This window comes from Lactuca serriola, chromosome 1 (genome assembly GCF_051521515.1).
Source record: "Lactuca serriola cultivar US96UC23 chromosome 1, Lser_US96UC23_V15, whole genome shotgun sequence".
In the NCBI taxonomy this organism is placed as follows: domain Eukaryota; kingdom Viridiplantae; phylum Streptophyta; class Magnoliopsida; order Asterales; family Asteraceae; genus Lactuca; species Lactuca serriola.
In genome coordinates this window covers 72721879-72746966 of record NC_136408.1, presented here as the reverse complement: position 1 = coordinate 72746966, position 25088 = coordinate 72721879, and the positions used below count along the sequence as shown (strand labels likewise).

The window sequence follows — 25088 nt, the reverse complement described above, 5'->3', positions numbered from 1 at the left end:
TAGGGTTCTTAGTGTAGTTACCAGGACTCTATAATTATAGTCTTCAAATTGTAACTAGTTACCAAAATTATAGGGATTTAATATTATAGAATAATTAATTTAATTAGCCAAATTCCAAAATTATCTATATCAAATGATTGGTCCAGAATTAGTCATGCATTCATACAATAATTAAGGTTTATATATGAACCTAACTCTCTCTCTTTCTCTCTCTCTCTCTCTCTATATATATATATATATATATATATATATATATATATATATATATATATATATATATATATATATATAGGTAGAGGTTCATTTGAGACCAATAGTTTTTTGTGAGACATGGGGACAACATCTTAGCCTTTGATCAAAATTGATCCTATGGCTCATCAAAAAACGTGATTAAGACTTATTAATGTACCTGATTTGTTGATTAAGGGCAGATTAGTCTATGTTAGGTTAAACAGATCATTAACATACATGTTACAAAAATTAGCTTCATATTCACGTAATCAGGATCTTTATCTCCTTCGATCTTCAAGTCTCATGCCATATCATCATTTCTATAGGATAGATATTCATTGATCAATCAATTATCCTTGATATCAAAATCATCATATTCAGGAAATCAAGATCTTCATCACCTTGAATAAGTATGTATTTCTACCAGATCAACGTGATTTTGAGATTAACATTCATTGATTTACCAATTATCCTCTCTTATCAAAATCTCAACTATTACATTCACGATTTTAGTGATTTGCTAGTTCATCTTTTTTCTTCTTCATCTGATGATTGTTTGAGTTGGATTCGTTCAATTATAATTGCAAAAATGGGTCAATATCTTCATGATTTTCTTAATCAATTTTGTTCAATCGCAAATTGCAAAGCATAGAAGGATAAGTAAGGATCGATTTTCTTTAATTCATCATCAAGAAGAAACAATTTATCCATTATAGAACAATTTCAACAATTCATCATTAGTAGCAATTGATGTACCATCTATTTGAGGACAGAAGAATTGGACTAATTATTTGATACGCCAACTGTTTGATGAAATTCCTAAGAGAATAATCATAACTTAAGTTCTAATGCATTTAAACTCTAGACATGCTCCTAATTAACTGCTATCTAATAGCAATATTATGGCACTGAAGTGTGAACTTTACATATATAGTTTGAAGATAAGCACAATAGAACAACATCGTTACATCAATTTAAGTGATAATGCACCTTCACTAACCTTGAAATGGAAATGGATACTTATCAAAAGTTTTTTTTCCTTTAGTTTTCCTCTAAATGATTAAATCATATTCTTGTTGATATAAATGTTATTCTTTTTCCATCATATTTAGACACATACACTAAATGGTGCATATATGAAAGATTGGTGTAATAATTGTAGGAAAATCTCATACCATGTTGATGCTTGAAGCTTGAAACATGTTTCCTCATTGTTGTTATTATTTTGATTATTTGAGTGAATGGTTTAGATTATTTACTATCCTCCTTTTCAGTAGCATGTGAAGTAAATGATGAATTCGGACCAGTTTAGCATGAAGCAGAAGTGGTACTTGGTCCCATTTCGTCATAATTTTTTTATTACATTACATAGTACATAGTATATTATTCTGATTAGAATAATTGAAAAACATTACTCATACGTCCTTACTTATTTAGAAAATTATGTTTAGAATACAATTTTGTAAATATTTATACAATAACAAATATTAATGGAATACTTTTTTGTAGGTCAAATTAATGATGGTGCTGAAGAATCACACTCAAGCAATAAACTCATTTCAACTAGTGATTATTTAGTTTGGATTATGGATATTCTACATGTACAAATATATAATGTAATAGTCTACTTTGATTTTTGTTTGTTGAACTACTTAATTAGTTCCATATTTCGTTTCGAATATGATACATGATATAGTGCACATATTTAATGATATAGTCTATTATTATATGTTCTATATTGATAGTACTCTTACCTTATTGAAGTGTATAATTCTTTTTTTAATAATTTATAAGTGTAATATTCTAATATACATTTATAAATGATAATGTAATTGAATGTGTTTTCTTACTATGACTAATATTCTAGATTTGATTATTGTTATGTGTTATATTCTACATTGATATTTGTTGTTGATATAATCAAGTAGTGTTATATTTTAAAAAGCTCATTACGTATAAACTTCTGAAAACTAACAACATATAACATTATTCTAATAGAATGTTCTAAATATACTACATATTATTTTCATGTAATAAATTAACTTGTTTAATTAAAAACCTATAGCATAATTCTATTAGAATACAGAAAACATATAACATTATTCTATTTGAATATTTTACATATACATATTATTTTTATTTAATAAATGAAATTATTTAACAAGAAACCTATAAAACTATTCAATTAGATTATCAACATGATACATCATGCGTTAGATTCAAATAAGATGACCCTAATATTCTATGTATAACTTAAAATATCAGAGAACAGTATTCTATCGTAATATTCTACATATAACTTTTGAAAAGAGGTCATATATAATATTATTATATTAGAATATTTTATATAAACACATTATTTACATGTAGTAAATAAACTTATTCAATTGAAAACTTAAAACATTATTCTATTAGAACTTTCTACATATAACTTGGAATATCCTAGAACATTATTCTATAAGAGTATAAAACCTGCCAAATTTTAATTAAGAAATATTCTATTAGAATATTCTTCATATAACATAAAATATCCGATAACCTTATTCTATCATAATATTCTACTTATAACTTTTGAAAAGATGTCATATACAATATTATTATATTAGAATATTATATATATATATATATATATATATATATATATATATATATATATATATATTATTTACATGTTGTAAATCAACTTATTTAATTGAAAACTTAGAAGATTATTCTATTAGAATATTCTACATATAATTTAGAATATCCTAGAATATTATTCTATAAGAGTATAAAAAGTCTAATTTAATTAAGAAATATTTTATTAGAATATTCTACATATAACTTAAAATATCCAATAAGATTATTCTATCATAATATTCTATATAAAACTTTTGAAAATAGGTCATTTACAATATTATTATATTAGAATATTCTATATATACACATTATTTACATGTAGTAAATCAACTTATTCAATTGAAAACATAGAACATTATTCTATTAGAATATTTGTACATATAACTTAGAATATCCTAGAACAGTATTCTATAAGAGTATAAAAAACCTAATTTCAATAGAATGTTATACATATAAACTTTAAATATAAACTCATGTAATATGAGAAAGATGTTACTGACATTATATGACAAAAACAAAACATTTCAAGTATTATTCTTGTAAATACATAACGGAATATCGACATTATACATCATATATTCTAAAATTACAACTATAATGTCATATGTACTTGTTCATATTCTGTTGACGCGTCTTGATCATGTGACGAGCTATGAGACGAGGTATCATGAAGTATGACTTTTTTTTGCCTTTATATATTTCGGATGATAGAAATTGTTCAACATTCTTTCTTTTAGGATAAAAAACTCTTTTTTCCCTTGATTTAATAGTTTCTTCATTTCAACTGTATCAAAACATAAATCATACTTTTATTGATACAATAAAACTAGGATATAAACAAACAATTTATTATACCAGAATATTCTAACATTCTGATAATAATTAACAATATGAAAATTGTTTAATAAATAATTTACAATTAGAGAATTTTATTTTATTTTCACATTTAATTTTACACAAATCTAATATGATCCAGGCATTATTAACAATACAAAAAGTAGAATCTATGAGATAAAATAAATAAAAAACATAAGTGTCCACATGGTACTTTCCCCAAATAAAGTTTATATTCCTTTAATTTTGATTGTAATATCTAGTATAATTCAAAGAAGAGATTTAATATTATATAATATACAAAAGATCAAATAACCTAATCACCTAATGAAACATTTATGTTAATAGACACCACTAACCTAAACCAATAATTTCATTAGCTTTCGATGTGTATCAAACACTAATCCTAGCTACAGTAAATAATTTTAAAAATATTTAACCAAAACTACAATAAAGAAGTTCATTTCTAGCCCCAACTATAGTGAATTTGGATCAAACACTAACCATAACTATAATATAAATTTCAGAAAAATAATTCATAAATTTTAATAAATAGAATAACAACTTCCTGAAGCCTATTACAAAAGATGATTTAGAATCTACATTATCAAGAATCCAAATCTGAATCAGATATTATTAAACAAAAACATAAAGAGATGAATTCGATTATGTCAAGATAGAATAACAAATTCTCAAAAAATATTATAGTTTCGACTTATCAAAGTAAGCAGTAACATCTGGTTAATCAATAAAATAACATCTGAAATCAAATTTATAAAGTAACACCTAACTTAACAAATCAGAATACCAAGAATATTAAGTTATTAAATACAATTTTACTTGTATTTTTACTGGATCATCTAACTAATCAAACAAAGTAACATCTTAATCAAATTAAGAAGTACCATATGACTTATCAAATTAGAATACTCACAATATCAAGTTATCAAACAATATTTCACTAAATTTTTACTAGATAATCCAATTACTAAAGCAAAATAACATCTAAAATCAATTTAGGAAGTAAGTTATGACTTATCAAATTAGAATAAGTATAATATAGCTGCATCATTTTATAAATTCAATCAACAGTCCTCATTCCATTGCATCTCATTTTATAAATTCAATTAACGGTCCTCATTCCATATCATAAATTAATTTTAGTATATGAATTAGCTTTGACTTATCAAATTAGGAAGTAAAATTCTGATTAATTAATAAAATAACATCTTAAATCAAATTAGGAAGTAACATCTGATTTATCAAATTAGAATACCTAGAATATCAAGACATTAAACACTATTTTACTAAATTCTTTTTTACAATATCATATAATTATTCCAACAAAGTAACATCTGAAACTAAATTAGAAATTAACATTTGACTTATAAAATCAGAATACCTAGAATATCAAGTTATCAAAAACTATTTTACTAAATGTTTTGCCAAATCATGTAATTAATCAAACAAAATAACAGATTTGGTTTTAGAAAAGCAAGAAAGTTCAAGTCCCCAAAACACAAGACAATTAGGTTTTAACAAAAACATAAATTTGATATGAAGTTATAGCTGGAATACTTGTAATATCTTGACATGGTTTGGTAATAATGTCCTCAAGATGATCTTATGGTGTAGATTTTGAATCACGTGTTGATGTAGCCATTTTCGATGATAGAAGCCTATGTATTCTATTTTAACATGAAATAATCAAACGAAAGATAGATTCCCACATAAAAAAACATAACTCATTTGATCGATGAATAAAAATAACATATATATGATTTAATCCTCAAAATAGATTAAAACAGTGAAGGAGAAGACACAAACTTAGCAAAATTAACTCTTTTTGAGAAACATTGAGTTGATTTGGAGAATGGCTAAAAATGTAGATACGATCTAGGGTTTTGATTTGACCGAATAGGGTTTTCCAAATTAGAATATGTAGAACAAGAATTATTCAACATGTTAATTACACAATCTGAACTCTAAAGGTTTGAATTAATATCTGTTTTGCGAAGTTAAGTAGTGTATAATCATAATATGCTTCTGTAGAATGAGGCATTTCCCTGATTGTTTCAATGTGTTTATCATGGTGAAGTGCAAACCATATTAAAATCAAAAACAAATTGTTGAATTTAGAAAGAGATGAAAGATTTATGAATCAGTTTCTAGGGTTTTGAATGCACAAATCTTAATCGAGATTAAATTTGAGTTCTTCTGTGAAGAGTGTTTTTTGGAGGAAGCAAGATGTAACATGAAGATATATTGAATGACGGTAAATTATTTTGACGGATAGAAGGTATATTGTCAAAACTACCCCTCGGTGTCCTTCCTCTAATCCTGAAGTTTGATCAAATTGCAAAATTGCCACCGCCTCTATTGTTTTAATTTGAGTTAATTCTATCAATAGATTATTATAGAATAGTGGTTCAGATTTTGTCCCCACGTCTCACAAAATATCATTGTCTCACATGACAACCCTATATATATATATATATATATATATAATTTTCCCGGGATATCAAAAAATTAAATCTTATATATGTTATTTAATTCTTTTTGTTATACTTTTCTTGGTTTCCCAGGCTACCAAACCCATGCTACAGTTTGCATCTTTCAGTGGGATCTATGCATTTTATAATCCTTTAAAAGTTTGTCACAGTTTTCTCATTCCTTTTCTGCATCTTTAGACCGCAGCCTGTTATTGACAAAAGAAAAAAAAAATTATTTAATTGGAGTATATGCTTTCTCTAAATAGTTTTAGAAATCTATTTTCCAAAACATTATTTAGTAACCAGACGTTTTTTTTAATGATTGTTCTTGAGTTTGGAAAATCTTTGGGAATATTCTCAGGAAAACAAAGTTGGTTTTGTTATTATATACGTATTTTTATATTTTTGTATTTTTTTTAATTGTAATAAGCGGTTCTTATGATTTTTAACCATTTTTTTAAAATCTTAAAAAATGAAATAAAACAATCACACCTGGAGCCTGGTGCCTGGTGCCAACAATAAGGTCAAAACAGGCATGCCAATCAATCTCCACTATATAATAACACTTGAGCTTGAGCCACTGAAGGCCAAATAAAGCAAGCAGATCACTCAGTCTCCTCTTCGCAATAGAATAAATCTTGATATTCATCATCTTCCTCTGAAGCTATATCTTTCTCGTCTGTAACAAATGTCGATTCCTGCAAAAAGGTTAGTTTATTAGTGACTGTTTATTCAAATACTTGATTTTATTCATAGATGTTATTTTTTAGGTAAACTACAAAAAATACCCTGTTACCATATATTTTTATGGGTTAATTTACAAAATTTACATTGGGTACTCTGACTTTATCGTTTATATCACAAATTTTTAATTCTACTGAATAAGCCTGAAAAGTTTTTTTTCCCTATGTTTTATTACATCATTAGAATATGATATATGGTATTCAATATCTTATGTAGCATCGGTCCTATATTAAATATGATAAGATTTGTTCATTTATGTTGGTATAGTTGTTTCATGACAAAACTACAAATTTGATCCTTATGGTTTGCAAAAATCTTTGGATGGGGTCCAAAAAATTTCTGGCTTGCACAGAAGGTCCGAAATCAAAGTTTTTCTAGGTTTTTGGTCCAAAAAAGTTGAAATTACCTATTTACCCTTTTAATTTCAGTTTTGTATTTTTTTCTTATTTATATTAATACTTTATGAAATAAAAATAAAAAACAAAGAAGATGACCCCCTCTCTCTCTCTCTCTCTCTCTCTCTCTCTCTCTCTCTCATGACCAGATGAACTCATTCATCCTTTATCCCACTCTTTTAGACTTCCTAAATCTCCAAATTCACTCCCAATGTCCTCTTCGTCTTCCTCAATCCAACCATTCGCTTGAATCACAATGTTTTGGGATTTCTCTGCAACCATTGTTGTTTGAAATCGCAATCTTACATCCAACAACAGTGTCTGGATTTCAGAAATCCATGATGAGGTTTCCGCCTCTGTTCCTTTTGTAACCTACCTGATTCAAATACTATTCGGGCCTGGTTTAATTTCCTATTTGTTGTTGATCAAGGAAAAGAAAATTTCAAAAGAATCAGGCAATTCTTAGCCAAGAAAACCTCAAGAAATTCACTCCTAATCGGGGTTTCCGTTGACCATGTCCTCGCTGGATTCACAGATTCTTTAAAGATGGGTAAAACAGATTTCTTGCCAACCAAATTACAAGGATTAAACGTAATCAACATCGAGAAGGAGATCCGTGAGTTTCTTGTTGGGAATTTGAGTGAAGATATGATGAATTTGAAGTTAAAGGAGGTAAGAGACAACATCGACACTTGCACACGCTCCGATGTGATTCTCAATCTCGGAGAATTGAAGTTGTTTCTTGATGGGACTTGAATTTGCTTCCAATCTCCTCTCTATTTTTTGTGGCGGTGTCGTGGTAGGCAGCAGCAACTCCAGTTGTTGTTGTGTTGTTTTTCTCTTGTTTTCTTGACTTGTTTGAAAGGGAAGATGCAAGTGTTTGAGTTGAGGCTTGGTCAGCAAAACAGGATGGGATAGAGGTGGAATGGTGGTAGGGTGGTGACGGTGTAAGGTGGTGTTGCAGGAGGCAGCAACTCCGGTTGTTGTCGTGTTTTCCAGTGAGCAGGGCAGAAACGAGAGAGAGAAAGGAGGACTTAGAGGGGGGAGAGGAGGAAGAGAGAGAAGGCGGAGGGCTCTGGTGGGGTGGGTAGAGAGAGAGAGAGAGAGAGAATTCCTTTTTTTGCATTAATGTTTATAAAATAAAATTATAAAAAATACAAAAATAAATAAATTTAAAGGGCAAAAAAGTCAATTCAAGTGCTCAATGGACCAAAACTATAAAAATTTCTTAATTCTAGGACTAAAAACCTAGAAAAACCATGATTTCCGATATTCTGTGTAAGCTGAAAACTTTTTGGACCTCATCCAAAGATTTTTGGAAACCACATAAGGACAAAATTTGTTGTTTTGTCTTGTTTCATCATAGCTAACACCTATAAACTCGATAATAACAAGTTGTCACATAAGGGTGATGAAACATAAATAAATCTACTCTAATAAATGAAGGTTTTTTGCCACATGTCTTCTTCTCATTCATTTGGACACATGTCATTTTGTAGAATTTTTAAATTTTCTATTTTCCACTTGTCATTTTATTGTATTTTTCATTTTATTAAATTAAAATTTCACATTTAATATGTAAGGTAATATATATGTAAAGTATTTATTAAAAATGATGTATATATGTAATGTATTCAATACATTAAAGCCTCATTAATTTTAATAATTCAAAAAATTTCTCACTTTTCTTACAAATTCAAACTTTTCAAATTGTTAAAATTTCATATTTTTTTTAAATAAACTCATGTAATACATGGGTCTCACACCTAGTAAATAAATAAACAAACAAAAAATAAAAAGGTATATTGGCTTTTAAGTACACTTATAAATCAAGTAACATAAAGAGGAAATGAGAATTATTAATGGAAATTTTTTGACATTTACACTTATGTTATCAGTAAAAAAGTATGTATTTGTTAGATTACCTTTTTATTAGCGGACAAAAAAACTTTATTAAGTGATTATTGTCAATAAAAAAAGTGAGGATGTCGCATTCATATGAAAATATATATTATCATATGAAAATATATATAAGAACATTGTTGTTAATACTAAATAAAGCACACCTTACAAGTTTATGGTTACATATTATTATTACGAGTAAAAAAAATATAAATATTTTGCCATATAAGTAATTTTCCTATTATCACTAAAAAATAACATGCATTGCACAAATTGATAAGCGAGTGAATTACATTAGGGTTAGACTAACTGAAAAGCTAGCTGAAAACTAAAAAGCTAGTTGATAACTGAAAAACTAGTTGCTAGCTTATAAGCTAGCTGACAAAAAATAACGTTTGGTAAAATTTAGCTCATAAGCTAGTTGAAATATATAAAATGACGTAAAGGGACATTTAGAAAATATGTTTCTTGTAATTAATTAAGTGTATATTTAGGAAATTTTTAAAAAGCTTCTAAAAAGCTACTGAAAGTAGCTTTTTAAAAAGTTAGCTTATCAACTACTTTTTTACTTGTCAAACATGACAATTTGAAAAAACTCGAAAAATAAGCAAGCCTATCAGCTAGCTGTGGCGCGCCAAACACAGCCTAGGACTTGTCACAATTTATCTAATATCCGATAAAAAAGTAAGTCGTATACTCGAATTACTTGAATTTAATCATCCATAGATTTGTTTTATTTTTATGTAAATTAGCAATCAAGAATATTGTGAATATGAAATTATTATACAATTGATGTAGACTAGCAGGAAAGGTAGCATTGATAACAGGAGCAGCGAGTGGCATTGGTGAGTGTTGTGCAAAGCTTTTTGCTGCACATGGAGCAAAAGTTATCATCGCAGATGTCCAAGACCAACTCGGTCAAGCGGTCTCTGAGGCAATAGGCTCATCAAACTCAATGTACATCCACTGCGACATCACCAACGAAGAAGAAGTCAAAAACACCATCGACACTGCAGTCGCCACTTATGGAAAACTTGACATCATGTTCAACAACGCAGGAGTAGCAGATGCTTTAAAGCCACGCATTATAGACAATGAGAAAAGGGACATCGAGCGTGTACTCAATGTCAATGTCATAGGAACCTTTTTGTGCATGAAACATGCGGCTAGGGTTATGGTTCCACAGAAATCAGGATCGATTATAACAACATCTAGCATTACTTCACATCTTGGTGGTATGGCTACTCATGCTTACACGTGTTCAAAACATGCGTTAGTTGGTCTAACTAGGAATCTAGCTGTTGAGCTTGCACCATTTGGCATCCGTGTTAATTGTGTTTCGCCTTTTGGAATTGCTACACCATTGACCGCAGATTTCATTGGGCTTGAAAGGGAGGTTTTTGAGAATATGATGAATGGAGTCGCGAACCTTAAGGGTGTGACACATAAACCAGATGATGTTGCATATGCTGCCCTTTATTTGGCTAGTGATGAGGCTAAGTATGTAACTGCACAAAATATGCTTGTCGATGGTGGATTGAGCTACTGTAATAACTCCTTCAACATGTTTAAGTATCCTGAGGAGGCTGCTTAAGTTAAGAAGTTTGGTGTTTTTTTTTAATATTTTTAATAAGACAAACGTATATGGTTGTATGGTTCATTATTTATAATTAACAAAGTTTGTAGCCTATGACCATTTTGTTCTAAGTTTATTATTTGCCTAATTAAATTCTAAAAGTTATTTTATTTTGAGTACATTTATTTTTACACTTATCCCTCTAATCAACACAAAATGATTTGGCTTCATGAAATTTCGAATGGCATAATTGTAACGCCCGTGTTTCTAGGCTAGACACTAATGATGATGTAATAGTCTAGGCCAACCTTTGTAATTTGTTTTAAAATAATAAAGATGTATTATTTGATTATTATGTGTTTTATGCTTAATTATTATAATTAATGAGTTAAGGATAAAAATAAGCGTCGAAAATCAATGTTAGATAAAGCCGATATCTATGAAAAAAGTTGTAGTGGTCGAAATAAGGATTCCGGAGATATATAGAATACCGAAATCCGATTTATAATGAAGAAGTTATGACCTTTTGAAGTTTCGCGGCAGAACCGGCATGACGTTGTGTGACGTAAAAAGTAAATTTACGATAAAGTGTTTTTTATCATTAATGATCTAAATGAAAGTCGTCGTATTCATTAAACCGAGAATTTTCATAAAAAGAATTCTCAAATTTGACTTCGTATGAGGAAGTTATGATTTTTCTAAGTTTCAGATTAGCAGTAGACAGCTAAAAACTCGAATTTTAGATCGAGTGATTTTTACCCGACACGACCTAAATGATATTCGAAGGTCTCTTCAATAGTAGTACAACGGTAAAAAGACAGACGAAAACGGACGTTGGATGAAGAAGTTATGAATTTTTAACGGATTTTCCTGTCCCGGTCTGTTAAGAATAATAATATTAAAAATAAAATCAAAATTCGCCAATGGAGTCTAAACAAAAGTTGTAGAGTATAATCTCACCTACGTGTATATATAACGAACGTCGAAAACGGAACTCGTATGCGAAAGTTATTAATTTTTGAAGTTCGGGGCACAAAATCCGAGAAATTTTGCATGCATGGCTCGGAATCAGCCACGTCGCCTCGCATGCGAGCCCGCCCCATGTCTGCCTGCTAATTCGACCGAAGCGAGGTCCAGTCCGAAGTTTCTGCATGTCGCACCGGTGGCGCATCCGAGCTCGGACTTATGACCACCTGCGAACCGAGTCGCGTGCCCTCGCCTCGCTATTGGCACCTCGCCCTCGCTTCTGCCACCTCCTCCCCCTCGCTGCCGAAACGTGTCTTCTCCCTTCCCCCTTCGGCCGAAGCCTCGCCCTATATAAAGGGAGGCGCGAACCCTCCAAATTTGCTTTGAAATTTCACACTTTTACACCTTACACCTTCTTTCAAGTTATTTTACATCCCCAGAAGCCCCGAGATCTTACCTAACACCCAAAGACTGTCCCAAAGTGCCTGAAAGCCCCGAGAAATTTATCTTTTCGGTTTGAAGCTTAACACTCGCAAGGCCCAGTTCTCATTAAAGCTCCCGGTTTTATTGGAAACGATCGTTTTAAGAACGAAGTGTTGCCCGGTTATCGTTAAGTCATGTGAGTGTGTAGTTACTTTCATCTTATACATAGACATGAAGTATTTTCTACAAAATATGTGCTATGTGTATATTTATTGTTTATTTATTTGAGACAGGTGTTGAATGAATGTTTTATATAGGTTTTAAAATGATTTAAACTGTATATGTATTTTTATCTACAAATATGTTGGGTATAACATGGGTAGATAAAATAGTTGGTGTGTATGTTAAAATGATGAAAGGCCTCAATGTTGTTGTTGTTGTTGTTGTTGTTGTTGTAGTCATCTAGCGGAGTATAGATGACGACCACGGACCTTTCTAGATAGTCTAGTGGAACGCTAGCAGGTTCGCAACCTGTAGGTGTTGATGAACTATATGTTCATTAGTGTACTTCATCCCCCTTAAGGTTGCCTTAAGGACATGTATGGCTGAGGAATCCCCTTAGTAGTAGTGTCCATCCCGATGATGATCCTTATGCTAGGTCCCTTGTGATAGGTGTTTAGGGACGTAGAGTGAGGATAACGGGAACGGGTAATCAAGATTATTGTTGGTGGATGAAATTAATAAATTTATTGTTGGTCGATGAAATTAATAAATTTATTATTTTTTTGTGGGTTGAAAACCCTATATGCTCACCAGGCTCCTAAGCCAGACCCACCCAACTTTTTATATTAAAGGTAGTGGACCCAGAGCATAGTTTGGATGATGAAGAGGGATTTTTGGATTATAGGCCAGTAGTTGTAAATAACTGTTGTAAGGCTTATGATGTACTGTTTATGCTTTTGGTTTGTATTGGAACATGGCATCCCGAGGTTTTGATATATAATGAAAATAAATATTTCTTTAAGAAATGTTTTGATAAATTTTATCATGTTTTGTTTTGGGGACAAATTCAGCAACATCTTTTAAAAGATTACTCTGATTTTATTTTAAAAGCATAAATTAAATCGGTCTTTTCTGGCCGAGAAATTTAGGGATGTCACAGTTGGTATCAGAGCGTTAGTTTAAGCGAACTAGGAATTTGTAGGATTTGTAGACTTAAACTTAGAATGCTAAGTGATGATTGTGAGATGCGTGTCTACCATATTTAGACACGAGCACTAGTATATTTTAGGAAATATGCCTAAAATACTTTTATGTGCTAAATGCTATATGTTTGCCATATATGCCATTATTTGTTCGGATCTATGGTCTGTTGCCGACCGGATCTGGAAACCTTATGTGTTCAGGATTCTAAGCGTACGACTACAATATTAGATCTAGCATGTAATGTTTCGAAGTGATGAAGATCTGAATTCACCTTATTTGGTGTATAGATTATAATGGCAAGAACACGAAGTGGAACTGGAAATGCAAACAGAAATCAGCAACCTCAACCCCAAGTGATGGAGCAGGTGTCAATAACAGAAGCTGCACCAGAACCAATCACAATGAATGGAGTGCGAGCCATGATAGCTGAACAAATGGAGGAAATGAGATAAATTTTTTTTTGAAAAAAAGGAGTGAAACCTTCAATACCTGTTGAACAACCGGAAGTAAATGACGGTCAATCAGAGGAGGAAAATTACAGTAGATTTGTTGGTCAGACTGAACCACTTGTGGATAGGAGGAATAATCAAGAGGAAGGAGTAGAGAGAAATGAATGTAAGTACAAATATTTTATGACATGCAAGCCATCAACTTTCACTGGAAAAGAAGATCCCGTCGGAGTAATGGATTGGATCTCAGAAATGGAATTGGCCTTCATGACATGTGGTTGTCAAGGCAAGTTACAAACTATATTTGCAGTGCTTCAGTTTAGAGGTTGCGTTGTTCGCTGCTGGAACACTCTGGGGAAGACCCTAAGCCCTAATGGGCCACTGCAACTGACTTAGGCAGAGTTCTTGGTGCATTTCAAGCGCAAGTACTGCTCAGCCCAAAATCTACTTGAGTTGGAAAACCAATTTCTGACATTAAAGAAGGGAAGTATGACCATCGAGGAATACACTAATAACTTCACAGACAAAATGGAGTTTGCTTTGCATATTGTACCAGACAAGCAGATGAAAATCGACATGTACGCAAAGGGACTTCCATGGGAGTATGTGGTGCCAATACGTCAGGCACTTACTTTGGAGGCAGCTATTTGGGCTGCTAAGTCTGTTGAAGATATGATTAAGTGGAGAGCTGCTAACAAGGTTGAAGTTGGCGAAAAGAGAAAGTTTGAAGGAACTTCAGGTTCCAACAAGCACAACAAGTTCTCGAAGTACGGTTCGAGGAAATTAGGAGGAGGAGCCAAAGCGAAATGGTGTGACAAGTGTAAGAAGAAACATGCTTGGAAATGCAGCGAGGAAGTCACTTGTTACAAATATGGAAAGCATGGGCATTATGTCAATGAATGCACCTTCAATAAGAAAGTATGTTATTGGTGCAATGAAGAAGGAAACATTTTGAGGGACTGCCGAAGAAGAAAGAGGCAGCGAAGCCCAATCTGCCACCAAAGCCAAAAGCCAGAGCTTTCCAAATGACATTGGAAGTCGCAAAGGATGCAACAGATGTCGCTTCAGGTGCCTTTCTAGTAAATGGATTGCCTGCCAATTTACTGTTTGATTCCGGAGCAAATTACTCCTTTATATCACATAAATTTGGTGAAAGGCTAGCATTGCCTATAGAAAAGCTAGATGATGCCCTAATTGTAGAATTTGCTAGTGGCAATTTCATACCTGTTAGCAATTATATTAAGAACATTGTCATCGACCTGAATGGAAACAAATTCCAAGGGAAGCTGTTACCCATCGAGTTAAATGGTTTCGACATTGTTCTGGGGATGGATTGGCTTAGCGCCAATGATGCCGAAATATTGTGCAAAAAAAATATAGTAAGGGTAAATCCACCGGGAAAGGAGTCATTTATGGTATACAGAGATAAACACAAATTAAAATATGGAATCATTTCCCTAATGAAAGCTAGAAAATATTTATCTAAAGGATACACCTCATACTTGGCATTAATGATCGATGCTAAGACGGAGAAAAAGGATATGCAAAGCATACCAGTGGTGTGTCAATATCCAGAAGCTTTTCCCAAAAATCTTCCTGGATTGCTCCCTAATAAACAAGTGGAGTTTATAATATACTTGTTACCAGGAACAACACCAATAACAAAAGCCCCATATCGATTAGCACCGACAGAGATGAAGGAGCTTATGAGACAACTTGAAGAATTATTGGACAACGATTTCATTAGACCTAGTTCATCACCCTGGGGAGCTCCAGTGTTATTCGTGAAGAAGAAAGATGGGAGCATAAGAGTGTGCATAGATTACAGAGAGCTGGACAAGGAAACAATAAATAACAAATACCCATTGCCAAGGATTGATGACCTCTTCGATCAGTTGCAAGCTTCGAGTTATTTCTCGAAGATTGATCATAGGTCAGGATATCATCAGCTAAAGGTAAGAGAGCAGGATATTGAGAAGACAACGTTCAGAACAAGATATGGACACTACGAGTTTTTGGTTATGTCATTTGGACTAACCAATGCTCCAGCAACCTTCATGGATTTGATGAATAGGGTTTGCAAACCATTCCTTGATAAATTTGTGATAGTGTTCATAGATGACATTCTGATTTACTAAAAAAGCCAGGAGGAGCATGGAAAATACTTGCGAGAAGTGTTAGAAGTATTAAAGAAGGAGAATTTGTATGCGAAGTACTCCAAATGTGATTTTTGGATTCAAGAAGTCCAATTTTCTGGTCATGTGGTTAACCAAGAAGGGACTATGGTTGGTCCAGCTAAGATTGAAGCCATAACAAAGTGGTAACAACCAAAGAGTCCTATGGAGATCCGAAGCTTTCTAGGATTAGCTTGATATTATCGAAGATTTATCCAAGGCTTTTCTTTGATAGTTGCTCCATTGATAGCTTTGACCCACAAATGAGCTACTTATACTTGGAGTGAAAAGCATAAGGAAGCCTTTGAGAAGTTACAGAAGAAATTATGTGAAGCACCGATTCTTTCTTTGTCCGAAGGAATTGAAGACTTTGCAGTTTATAGTGATGCATATGGAGTTGGGTTAGGTTGTGTTCTGACCCAAAAGGATAAGGTGATAGCATATGCATCGAGACAATTGAAATAGCATGAAAAGAACTACCCCACTCATGATCTGGAGTTGGCAGTGGTAGTATTTGCCCTAAAGATATGGAGGCATTACCTCTATGGCACAAAATGCAAACTTTTCACTGATCATAAGAGTCTTCAATATCTCTTTAATCAGAAAGAATTGTACATGAGGCAACGAATCTGGCTAGAGTTACTCAAGGACTATGACTGTGAGATACTTTACCACCCTGGTAAAGCAAATGTTGTCACTAATGCTCTCAGTCGGAAGGTAAACCTTGACAAGAAAAGGGCAAGAGAATTTAGAATTGAAGTTGTCTTGACAATTATGGAAAGTATAAAGAAAGCTCAGGAGGAAGCTTCAGAGAAAAATGACCGAAAGGAAGAACGTTTGGGCAAAACGTTAGTGGTTGGTACAAACAACCAAGGGTTGAAGGTATTCCAAGATAGGATTTGGGTACCTAAGACAGGAGGATTAAGAGACATTCTGGTGGAAGAAGCTCAAAAGACCATGTACTCGATTCATCCCGGCAGCACAAAAAAGTATAGGGATCTGAAACCCTACTACCGATGGCCGACGATGAAGCTCGATGTTGCAAAGTATGTAACCGAATGTGTAACATGTGTGAGGTTTAAGGCACAAAATTAGAAACCGTATGGGAGTTTAGAACCTTTACCTATACCCATGGGTAAATGGGAAGACATCACCATGGATTTTGTGACTAAACTGCCTAGAACAAAAAGCGGCCACGACATCATTTGGGTGTTCGTCGATCAATTTACAAAAAGTGCACATTTCATAGCAGACAATGAGAAATGGTCTATAGAAAAGCTTGCAAACGTTTATGTGAAAGAGATACTAAAAGTTCACGGTGTTCCTTTAACGATTGTATCAGATCGTGATAGTCGTTTCACGTCGCGGTTTTGGAGAAGTCTACAAGAGGAATTGGGTACGAAATTGTGCCTAAGTACAGCCTACCATCCGCAAACTGATGGTCAGAGTGAACGAACGATTCAAACATTGGAGGATATGCTACGATCATGTATCCTGGAATCCCAAGGTAACTGGGATGAACAATTACCTTTAGTAGAATTTTCCTACAATAATAGTTTTCATTCGAGCATCAAGATGGCACCGTATCAGGATTTGTATAGACAAAAGTGTCGAACGTCTTCATGTTGGCTTGAAGCTAGGGAAAAGCGGTTTATGGGACCCGAGATAGTTCATCAGACTGCTGAAAAGTTGAAAGTGATTAGGGAAAGAATGTTAGCAGCTCAGGATCGTCAAAAGAGCTATGCTGACAAGAAAAGACAACCGCTAACATTCGAAGTTGGAGATTCGGGTTTACTTAAAGTCTCGTTGTGGAAAGGACTTATAAGATTTGGTAAAAAAGGAAAATTAAGCCTAAGGTTTATTGGACCGTTTAAAGTTCTTTCAGAGGATTGGGAACCAAGCTTGCAAACTAGAATTACCAGAAGAACTAGATGGTATTCATAACACTTTCCATGTGTGTTATTTGAGAAAGTTCACGGGAGATGTTCCTGACATAATTCCAACTTCATAATTAAGGTTGGATGAAAGCAAGAGGTTAATCGAAGAACTAGAAGCAATCGTTGACCGTAAGACTAGGAAGTTGTGACGCAAGATGTTCGATTTAGTGCTTGTGCGATGGAAACATATGAATGGTCCAAATCTCACCTGGGAAACGGAGAGTGACATGATGAGTTACTATCCGCATTTGTTTGCTGATGTCTGATTCCGGGGACGGAATCATCCTAAGGGGGAGAGAATTGTAACGCCCGTGTTTCTAGGCTAGACACTAATGATGATGTAATAGTGTAGGCCAACCTTTGTAACTTATTTTGAAATAATAAAGATGTATTATTTAATTATTATGTTTTTTATGCTTAATTATTATAATTTAATGAGTTAAGGATAAAAATAAACGTCGAAAATAAATGTTAGATAAAGCCGATATCTATGAAGAAAGTTGCAGCGGTTGAAATAAGGATTCCGGAGATATAAAGAATACCGAGATCCGAGTTATAATGAAGAAGTTATGACCTGTCGAAGTTTCGCGATAGAACCGGCATGACGTTGTGTGACGTAAAAAGTGAATTTATGATAAAGTGATTTTTAGCATTAATGATCTAAATGAAAGTCTTAGTATTCTTTAAACCGAGAATTTTCATAAAAAGAATGCACAAATCTGGCTTCATATGAGGAAGATATGATTTTTCTAAGTTTCAGCTTAGTAGTAGACAGCTAGAAACTCGAATTTTAGATCGAGTGAGTTTTAGCCGACACGGCCTAAATGAGAGTCGAAGGTCTCTTCAATAGTAGTACAACGATAAAAACACAGACGAAAACGGACGTCGGATGAAGAAGTTATGAATTTTTAACGGATTTTTCTATCCCAGTCTGTTAAAAATAATAATATTAAAAGTAAAGTAAAAATTAGTTGACGAAGTCTAAACAAAAGTTGTAGAGTATAATCTCACCTACGTGTGCATATAAAGAATGTTGAAAACGGAGCTCGGATGCAAAAGTTAGGTATTTTTGAAGTTCGGGGCACAAAATCCGACAAATTTCGCATGCATCGCTCGGAATCAGTCGCGTCGCCTCGCATGCGAGCCCGCCCCGTGTCCGCCTGCTGATTCGAACGAAGCAAGGTGTAGTCCTAAGTTGTCGCGTGTCTAACTGTGGCGCATCCGAGCTCGGACCCGTGTCGATCGGTGTCTTCTCCTTTCCCCCTTTGGCCGAAGCCTCGCCCTATATAAAGGGATGTGCGAACCCTCCCGGTTTGTTTGTAAATTTCACACTTTTTACACCATACACCTTCTTTCAAGCTATTTTGCATCTCCCGAAGCCCCCGGGTCATACCTAACACCCGAAGATCGTCCCCAAGTGCCCGAAGACCCCGAGAAATTTATCTTTTTGATTTGAAGCTCAACACTCGCAAGGCCCAGTTCTCATTAAAGGTCCCGGTTTCATCGGAAACGATCGTTTTAAGAAACAAAGTGCTTCCCGATTATCGTTAAATCATGTGAGTGTGTAGTTACTTTCATCTTACACATAGATACGAAGTATTTTCTACAAAATACGTGTTATGTGTATATTTATTGTTTATTTATTTGAGACGGGTGTTGAATGAATGTTTTATATAAGTTTTAAAATGATTTAAACTGTATATGTATTTTTATCTACAAATATGTTGGGTATAACATGTGTAGATGAAATAGTTGTTGTTGTAGTCATCTAGCGGAGTATAGATGACGACCACGGACCTTTCTAGACAATCCAATGGAATGCTAGCAGGTTCGCAACCTGTAGGTGTTAGTGAACTATAAGTTCATTGGTGTACCCCATCCCTCTCAAGGTTGCCTTAGGACATGTATGGCTGAGAAATCCCCTTAGCAGTAGTGTCCATCCCGATGATGATCCTTAGGCTAGGTCCCTTGTGATAGGTGTTTAGGGACGTAAAGTGAAGATAACGGAAACAGGTAATCAGGGTTATTGTTGGTTGATGAAATTAATAAATTTATTGTTGGTCGATGAAATTAATAAATTTATTATTTTTTGTGGGTTGAAAAACCCTATATGTTCACCAAGCTCCCAAGCCAAACCCACTCAGGTTTTTATATTAGAGGTAGTGGACCCAGAGCATAGTTTGGATGATGAAGATGGATTTTTGGATTATAGGTCAATGGTTGTAAATAACTGTTGTAAGGCTTATGATATACTGTTTATGCTTTTGGTCTATATCGGAACATGTCAACCCGAGGTTTTGATATATAATGAAAATACATATTTCTTTTAGAAATATTTTGATCACTTTTTATCATGTTTTGTTTTGGGGACAAATTCCGCAACATCTTTTAAAAAATTACTCTGATTTTATTTTAAAAGCATAAATTAAATCGGTCTTTTCTGGCCGAAAATTTTGGGGATGTCACGTAATATTATGTTACACATTAAACAATAAAATAGTCACTCGTGGATGATAATTTTGGAGTGTAATTTTAACGATAAAATGCATCACATACACGATTGGGATAAAATTCCAAAACTATTAGAAACCCTAGAAATTTAAGAAGAGGAAGGGGTTGTAATCAAGGACAATACGTTGAATTGCATGTAAACCCTTTTTGAAACTTCGATTTTGTTATAATATAAGTAATTGATTATGTCTTTGCTCAGATTTTGATAAACCCGACGTACTCAATCGAATTGAAATTTATTTGTGATTTTCAGGTTTTAAACAGAGATGTAACCATGTTTTTGCATTGGATCATTATATTGAATTGAAAGAAGTGTTTTTTTGGTAGAGAGATAGAGTATAATATTTAAAAAATTATTTAGCAAGAATTAGGAATCAGAAAGTCTAAGAAGTTAGGAAACAAGAAACTACAGAAGTCAGGTCAGGGAGATGACCCATTAGGTTTTTCGGTTCTTGGGCTAAAAGCCGATGATTTTAGTCGGCTAAAAAAATAGAACTTCATATACACTAGAGAAGTGTCCCCCGCTTTGCGGGGGTCGGAAGCCTTCAATTTTTTTTTTTTTTTTGTTATGGTTATTGCAATCTCAATTAGAGTCATTAATGAGTATGACAATACATTGTTTTTATCAGTTAAAAAAAGTGCAAGTACAATGCAATTGTGGGTTACGATTTGCGATTATAGATAAAATAATAAGTATTAGTAGAAGATTTTCAAATTTGGATCAATGAATCACCCAACGGATTTTTGGCAGGTGCATTTTAGTCACAACATCATCTATTAGGGGAAACGTGAAGGTCCACCTTTCCCTGTTCCAAAGTGGTTGTTATTGCTGCTAATTTTGAGACACCAATAAACGAAAAGTGCTGCATTAGTAGGAAATAACTATATAATGTGCTTTGATATGGCTTCAATAAAATATAAAATTGTAAAATTATTGGAGATGAGTAATGGATTCCAGTAATAGTTAAATACATAAATGGAATTTCACTTAAAATGTTACTAAATATATCCGTTGACTCAATGAACGGATAAACCAAATATTAACTTATTTACCCAACACATTTTGTTAAATTGGAACTCTTAAATCCATTTAAATATATATATCCAGATCAACTGATTGCTGTCTGTACTATAAATGTACCTTACCATTCTTACATTTCAGTTCAGTTGTTTGATTCCGGATTTGATATAGATAAAAAATCTGCCAATTGCACATCATATTATGACCACCACAGTTTCACGATTTGTCAAATTTGGTCCCTCGGCTTAGAGTTGGCCCAACTCCTGCAATCTCGAAGTAATGACCTACATACAAAGCAATAAAATCACATATCTAACATTCAGAAAAAAGAATGCAACTTACCATTAGAAGATTCTGCATCTAAGATTAGATCAAGTGCAAAATCAAAATAAGGAACTTGAATGCTTAACCCAAAGAGGTTGAAATCATCTTGAATGTAGTCATCATCAACTTCCACAAACCTTGAACAGGTTGTCAAGAATACCACAAAAACTTTCAATCTACAATGAAAAGCATATCAATTTGGACAAACATAAACAATATTTATATCCTTTACCTGTAGTAAGCATGGAAAAATATAGTAAAGAAGAATCTGGTTCAAGCATTTCATCAAGCAGTTGGGATACATTGTGAAACTCAACTTCAAAACTCAATATCAACTGGGTACGGCATAATTAAATTTCATGTGTAATTGGAGACCTGTTCTATTAAACTGTAATGAATTGAAAGAGAACAATTAACTTACAATCGGTTTCTTCAGATATCTCTTAAATGATCTGAATTCCCAAATGCCAAAATTTCTGGAAAAGCTCAGTGATATTGATCAATTTTTCTTGCTAGATTCAAATTATATCAGAGATCGCTTTCTCTGTCCCTGTATATATGCATGTGTATAATAAAATTTCTGATTTCAATGACATAGAAAATTTTCAATGCTATAAATTCTAGAGACTTTATTTCTGTAATATACGTTTCTCTTTCTGTAACTATATTAGAGGTGTATGTATTTGATATATGGATTTTCCTCTACAAATTATTGGTTGATACGTACAAAATGTCGAACACACTTACACACAACGCAAATCATATTTAGTAACCAAAAAGTTTCGAAGAAAATGGAGGATTTCCTGAAAGAACGGCGAAGAAAGAGATGGTTACCGGCGGCGATTGGCAGATCGAAACGGCGTCGGAATCCCACCAAAAGCGGTGGTTAAGAAAGAGGCGAGAAGTGGGAGTCGGGAATGGAAAGAGGGAATCTGCCAGAGAAAGCATCGCAATCGATCCTTCCGTCAACGATAGAAATTCTTCACACAACCCAAAGATGTATCACTAAAAAGCATGTCGATTAGTATCTGGATGACTGGAAGAGATCAATCGAATGAAGTCGATCGCTTCTTCTCCTTTCAATATCTCCTTCTTGAAATGATATAGCTTCTAATATTTGTATATGCATAATCAGGTCGTTCCAGGTTAAGCTCCATCAAATTCCCCTCATGACCTCACTCCTCCCCATCATTCTTATATTCTGGCATCTGTACCATAAATCAACAATAAAAAAAAAAAAATTAGGGTTTCAGTAGAGGAGAAGTTAATCAGAAAACCAAAAGGTTCGATGAAGAAGGGAAAAGAAGAGGGAAACAGCGACGAAAGAAAAATTGGCGAACAACGCTTACTCTCCGACATCATCGTCTTCTTCGACTGTTAGCCAATTTCTAGATATGTGTTTGTTGCAATACGTGTAGACATGATCACGGAAGCAGACAGAAAACGTGACATTGAGTTCGCTGGTTATGGAGAGGTAGACGGTCGCTTTTTTTTATACTGGAAGAATGGATTGAAGCGGCGGTGTGGAGAAAACTAAGATAACCGGTGGGAACTAATATCTAAAAGACGGTGAGGAAGCAGAGGTAGAAGAAGCTTCGAGGAGGGGGAAACGAAGACGGTTCTGTAACAATGAGTAGAAATTAAACGGGAACTGTATTAGGCGGTGGAGGGGTGGGGGTTACAAACTTACAACCAACAAGGATTTCACTAACACCGTTCTCAAAGGCCTCACATGCTCTATTGTTAAAAAAATAAACATACTTGTTTTTAGTAAATACCATTTTATCCTTCTGTATAAAAATGATTGTCGATAACAAACGATTGTTTATTTAAGAACTGCACAATTTATTTTCTATAAATTATAATAGTTAAGAATCTTTTCGATTGTGAACATTATCAAACATGTTGAGCTAGTTTTGATCTTTAAAAGTTATTAGACTCTTAATTACGAACAATTTTTTATTTGTTGAAAGCTATGAAACTCAAACTCGAATATGTTATAATGATATTCACATGCTCTATCTGTTAAAAAAATAAGCATACTTGTTTTTCAGATTTATGTTCTTCAGATTTCAAAATTCTGTTTTCAGATTTCAAACTTCAAATTGTTGTTTTCAGATTTTCAAATTGCTGTTTTCAGATTTATATTTTCAGATTTCAGATTTTAAATTTTCAGATTGCTGATTTCAGATTTATATTTTCAGATTTCAGATTTTTAGATTGCTGTTTTCAAATTTCAGATTTTCAAATTGTTGTTTTCAGATTTCAGATTTTCAGATTGTTGTTTTCAGATTTATATTTTCAAATTTCTGTTTTTCAGATTTCAGATTTTCAGATTTTTGTTTTCAGCTTTACATAAATCACAACAACCTTATCCACTTTGATTTACAAATTCATCCACTTTGGTTGCATTGGAATTGCTCATTCCTTTGTTCAATCTAGCACAATCTAGCACATCAACAAGGGCAAAAACGTCCAACCACAAATGTTAAGTGCAAACACCAAATGTTAAGTGCTATTTTAAAGTATAAAGAAAAAATTTAAGTAAAAAGGAAAATGAAATACTTACCTTGACAAAAGTAAGCACGACTCCATGAGCTCGGGTTATGGGACATTAAGTATTCATATGCACCCACATCTATAGCCTTCAATCTCTCCATCACAGATATGAATTCAGGTTCGACAGTGCAACCAGCAGCAGCCCAAAACAAATCTTTGTACTCTTCTCCTTTATATGACTTCTTAAAGTTTGCGTATATATGGCGAACACATTGTCTATGCTCCGCATTTGGCAAGACCTCCTTTACTGCTTCAAGTAGCCCCTAAAAGAATAACAATGTTATTTGACACTTTTTTTATGAAAAAATGGACAAGAAAATTTTGAAATTTATGACATAGGGAACAAGAATAACAATATACCTTATGCTGGTCTGATATAACTGTAAGACCTCCACCTTCTTGTACTCCAACATCCTCACTAAGAAGCTCCAAGAACCATTTCCAGTTTTGCTTGTTCTCAATGTCTACCACAGCCCAACATATAGGATATACTTGGTTATTGGCATCCCTTCCTATAGCTGTTAGGAGTTGACCCTTTACTTGCCCTTTCAAAAAGCACCCATCTAATCCTATGACTCTCCTACATCCAGCAATCCATCATGTTTTCAATGCATGAAAGCATACATAGAATCTATAGAAGTAATGTTTTCCATCAGGATTAAGGTTTACACCCACTTGCACAGTACTACCAGGGTTGGATCTTTGTATTTCTGCAGCATAGTCCC

At 33.3% G+C, this 25088-nt stretch overlaps 1 protein-coding gene and 1 long non-coding RNA gene across 6 annotated transcripts; one reads left to right on the top strand and one right to left on the bottom strand.

Annotated features, from left to right (window-relative positions):
• The first annotated feature begins 6747 nt into the window (after positions 1-6747).
• Positions 6748-10905, top strand: LOC145092181 (secoisolariciresinol dehydrogenase-like). The gene is made up of 2 exons (XM_079030097.1): positions 6748-6884; positions 10016-10905. The coding sequence occupies exons 1-2, from the start codon at positions 6865-6867 to the stop codon at positions 10809-10811; spliced, it is 816 nt and encodes a 271-aa protein (XP_078886223.1). The 5' UTR covers positions 6748-6864; the 3' UTR covers positions 10812-10905.
• A 10209-nt stretch (positions 10906-21114) lies between these two features.
• LOC145092164 (uncharacterized) lies at positions 21115-23516 on the bottom strand. Of its 5 annotated transcripts, none has more exons than XR_013702442.1 (4): positions 23154-23516; positions 22639-23012; positions 21606-22354; positions 21115-21291 (listed from the first exon to the last, which is right to left on the bottom strand). It is a non-coding gene; the product is annotated as an uncharacterized LOC145092164 (long non-coding RNA). The 5 variants fall into 5 exon arrangements; XR_013702441.1 differs by having other exon boundaries at positions 21115-21288; positions 23154-23515; XR_013702443.1 differs by having other exon boundaries at positions 21115-21288; positions 21615-22354; positions 23154-23515.
• Between the last annotated feature and the right edge of the window lie 1572 nt (positions 23517-25088).

Excerpts from the sequence above, each read along its gene's own strand:
- LOC145092181 (XM_079030097.1), top strand. The coding sequence starts at position 6,865 with ATGTCGATTCCTGCAAAAAG. Across the intron at positions 6,885-10,015 it reads ATGTCGATTCCTGCAAAAAG|ACTAGCAGGAAAGGTAGCAT; the intron begins GTTAGTTTATTA and ends CAATTGATGTAG.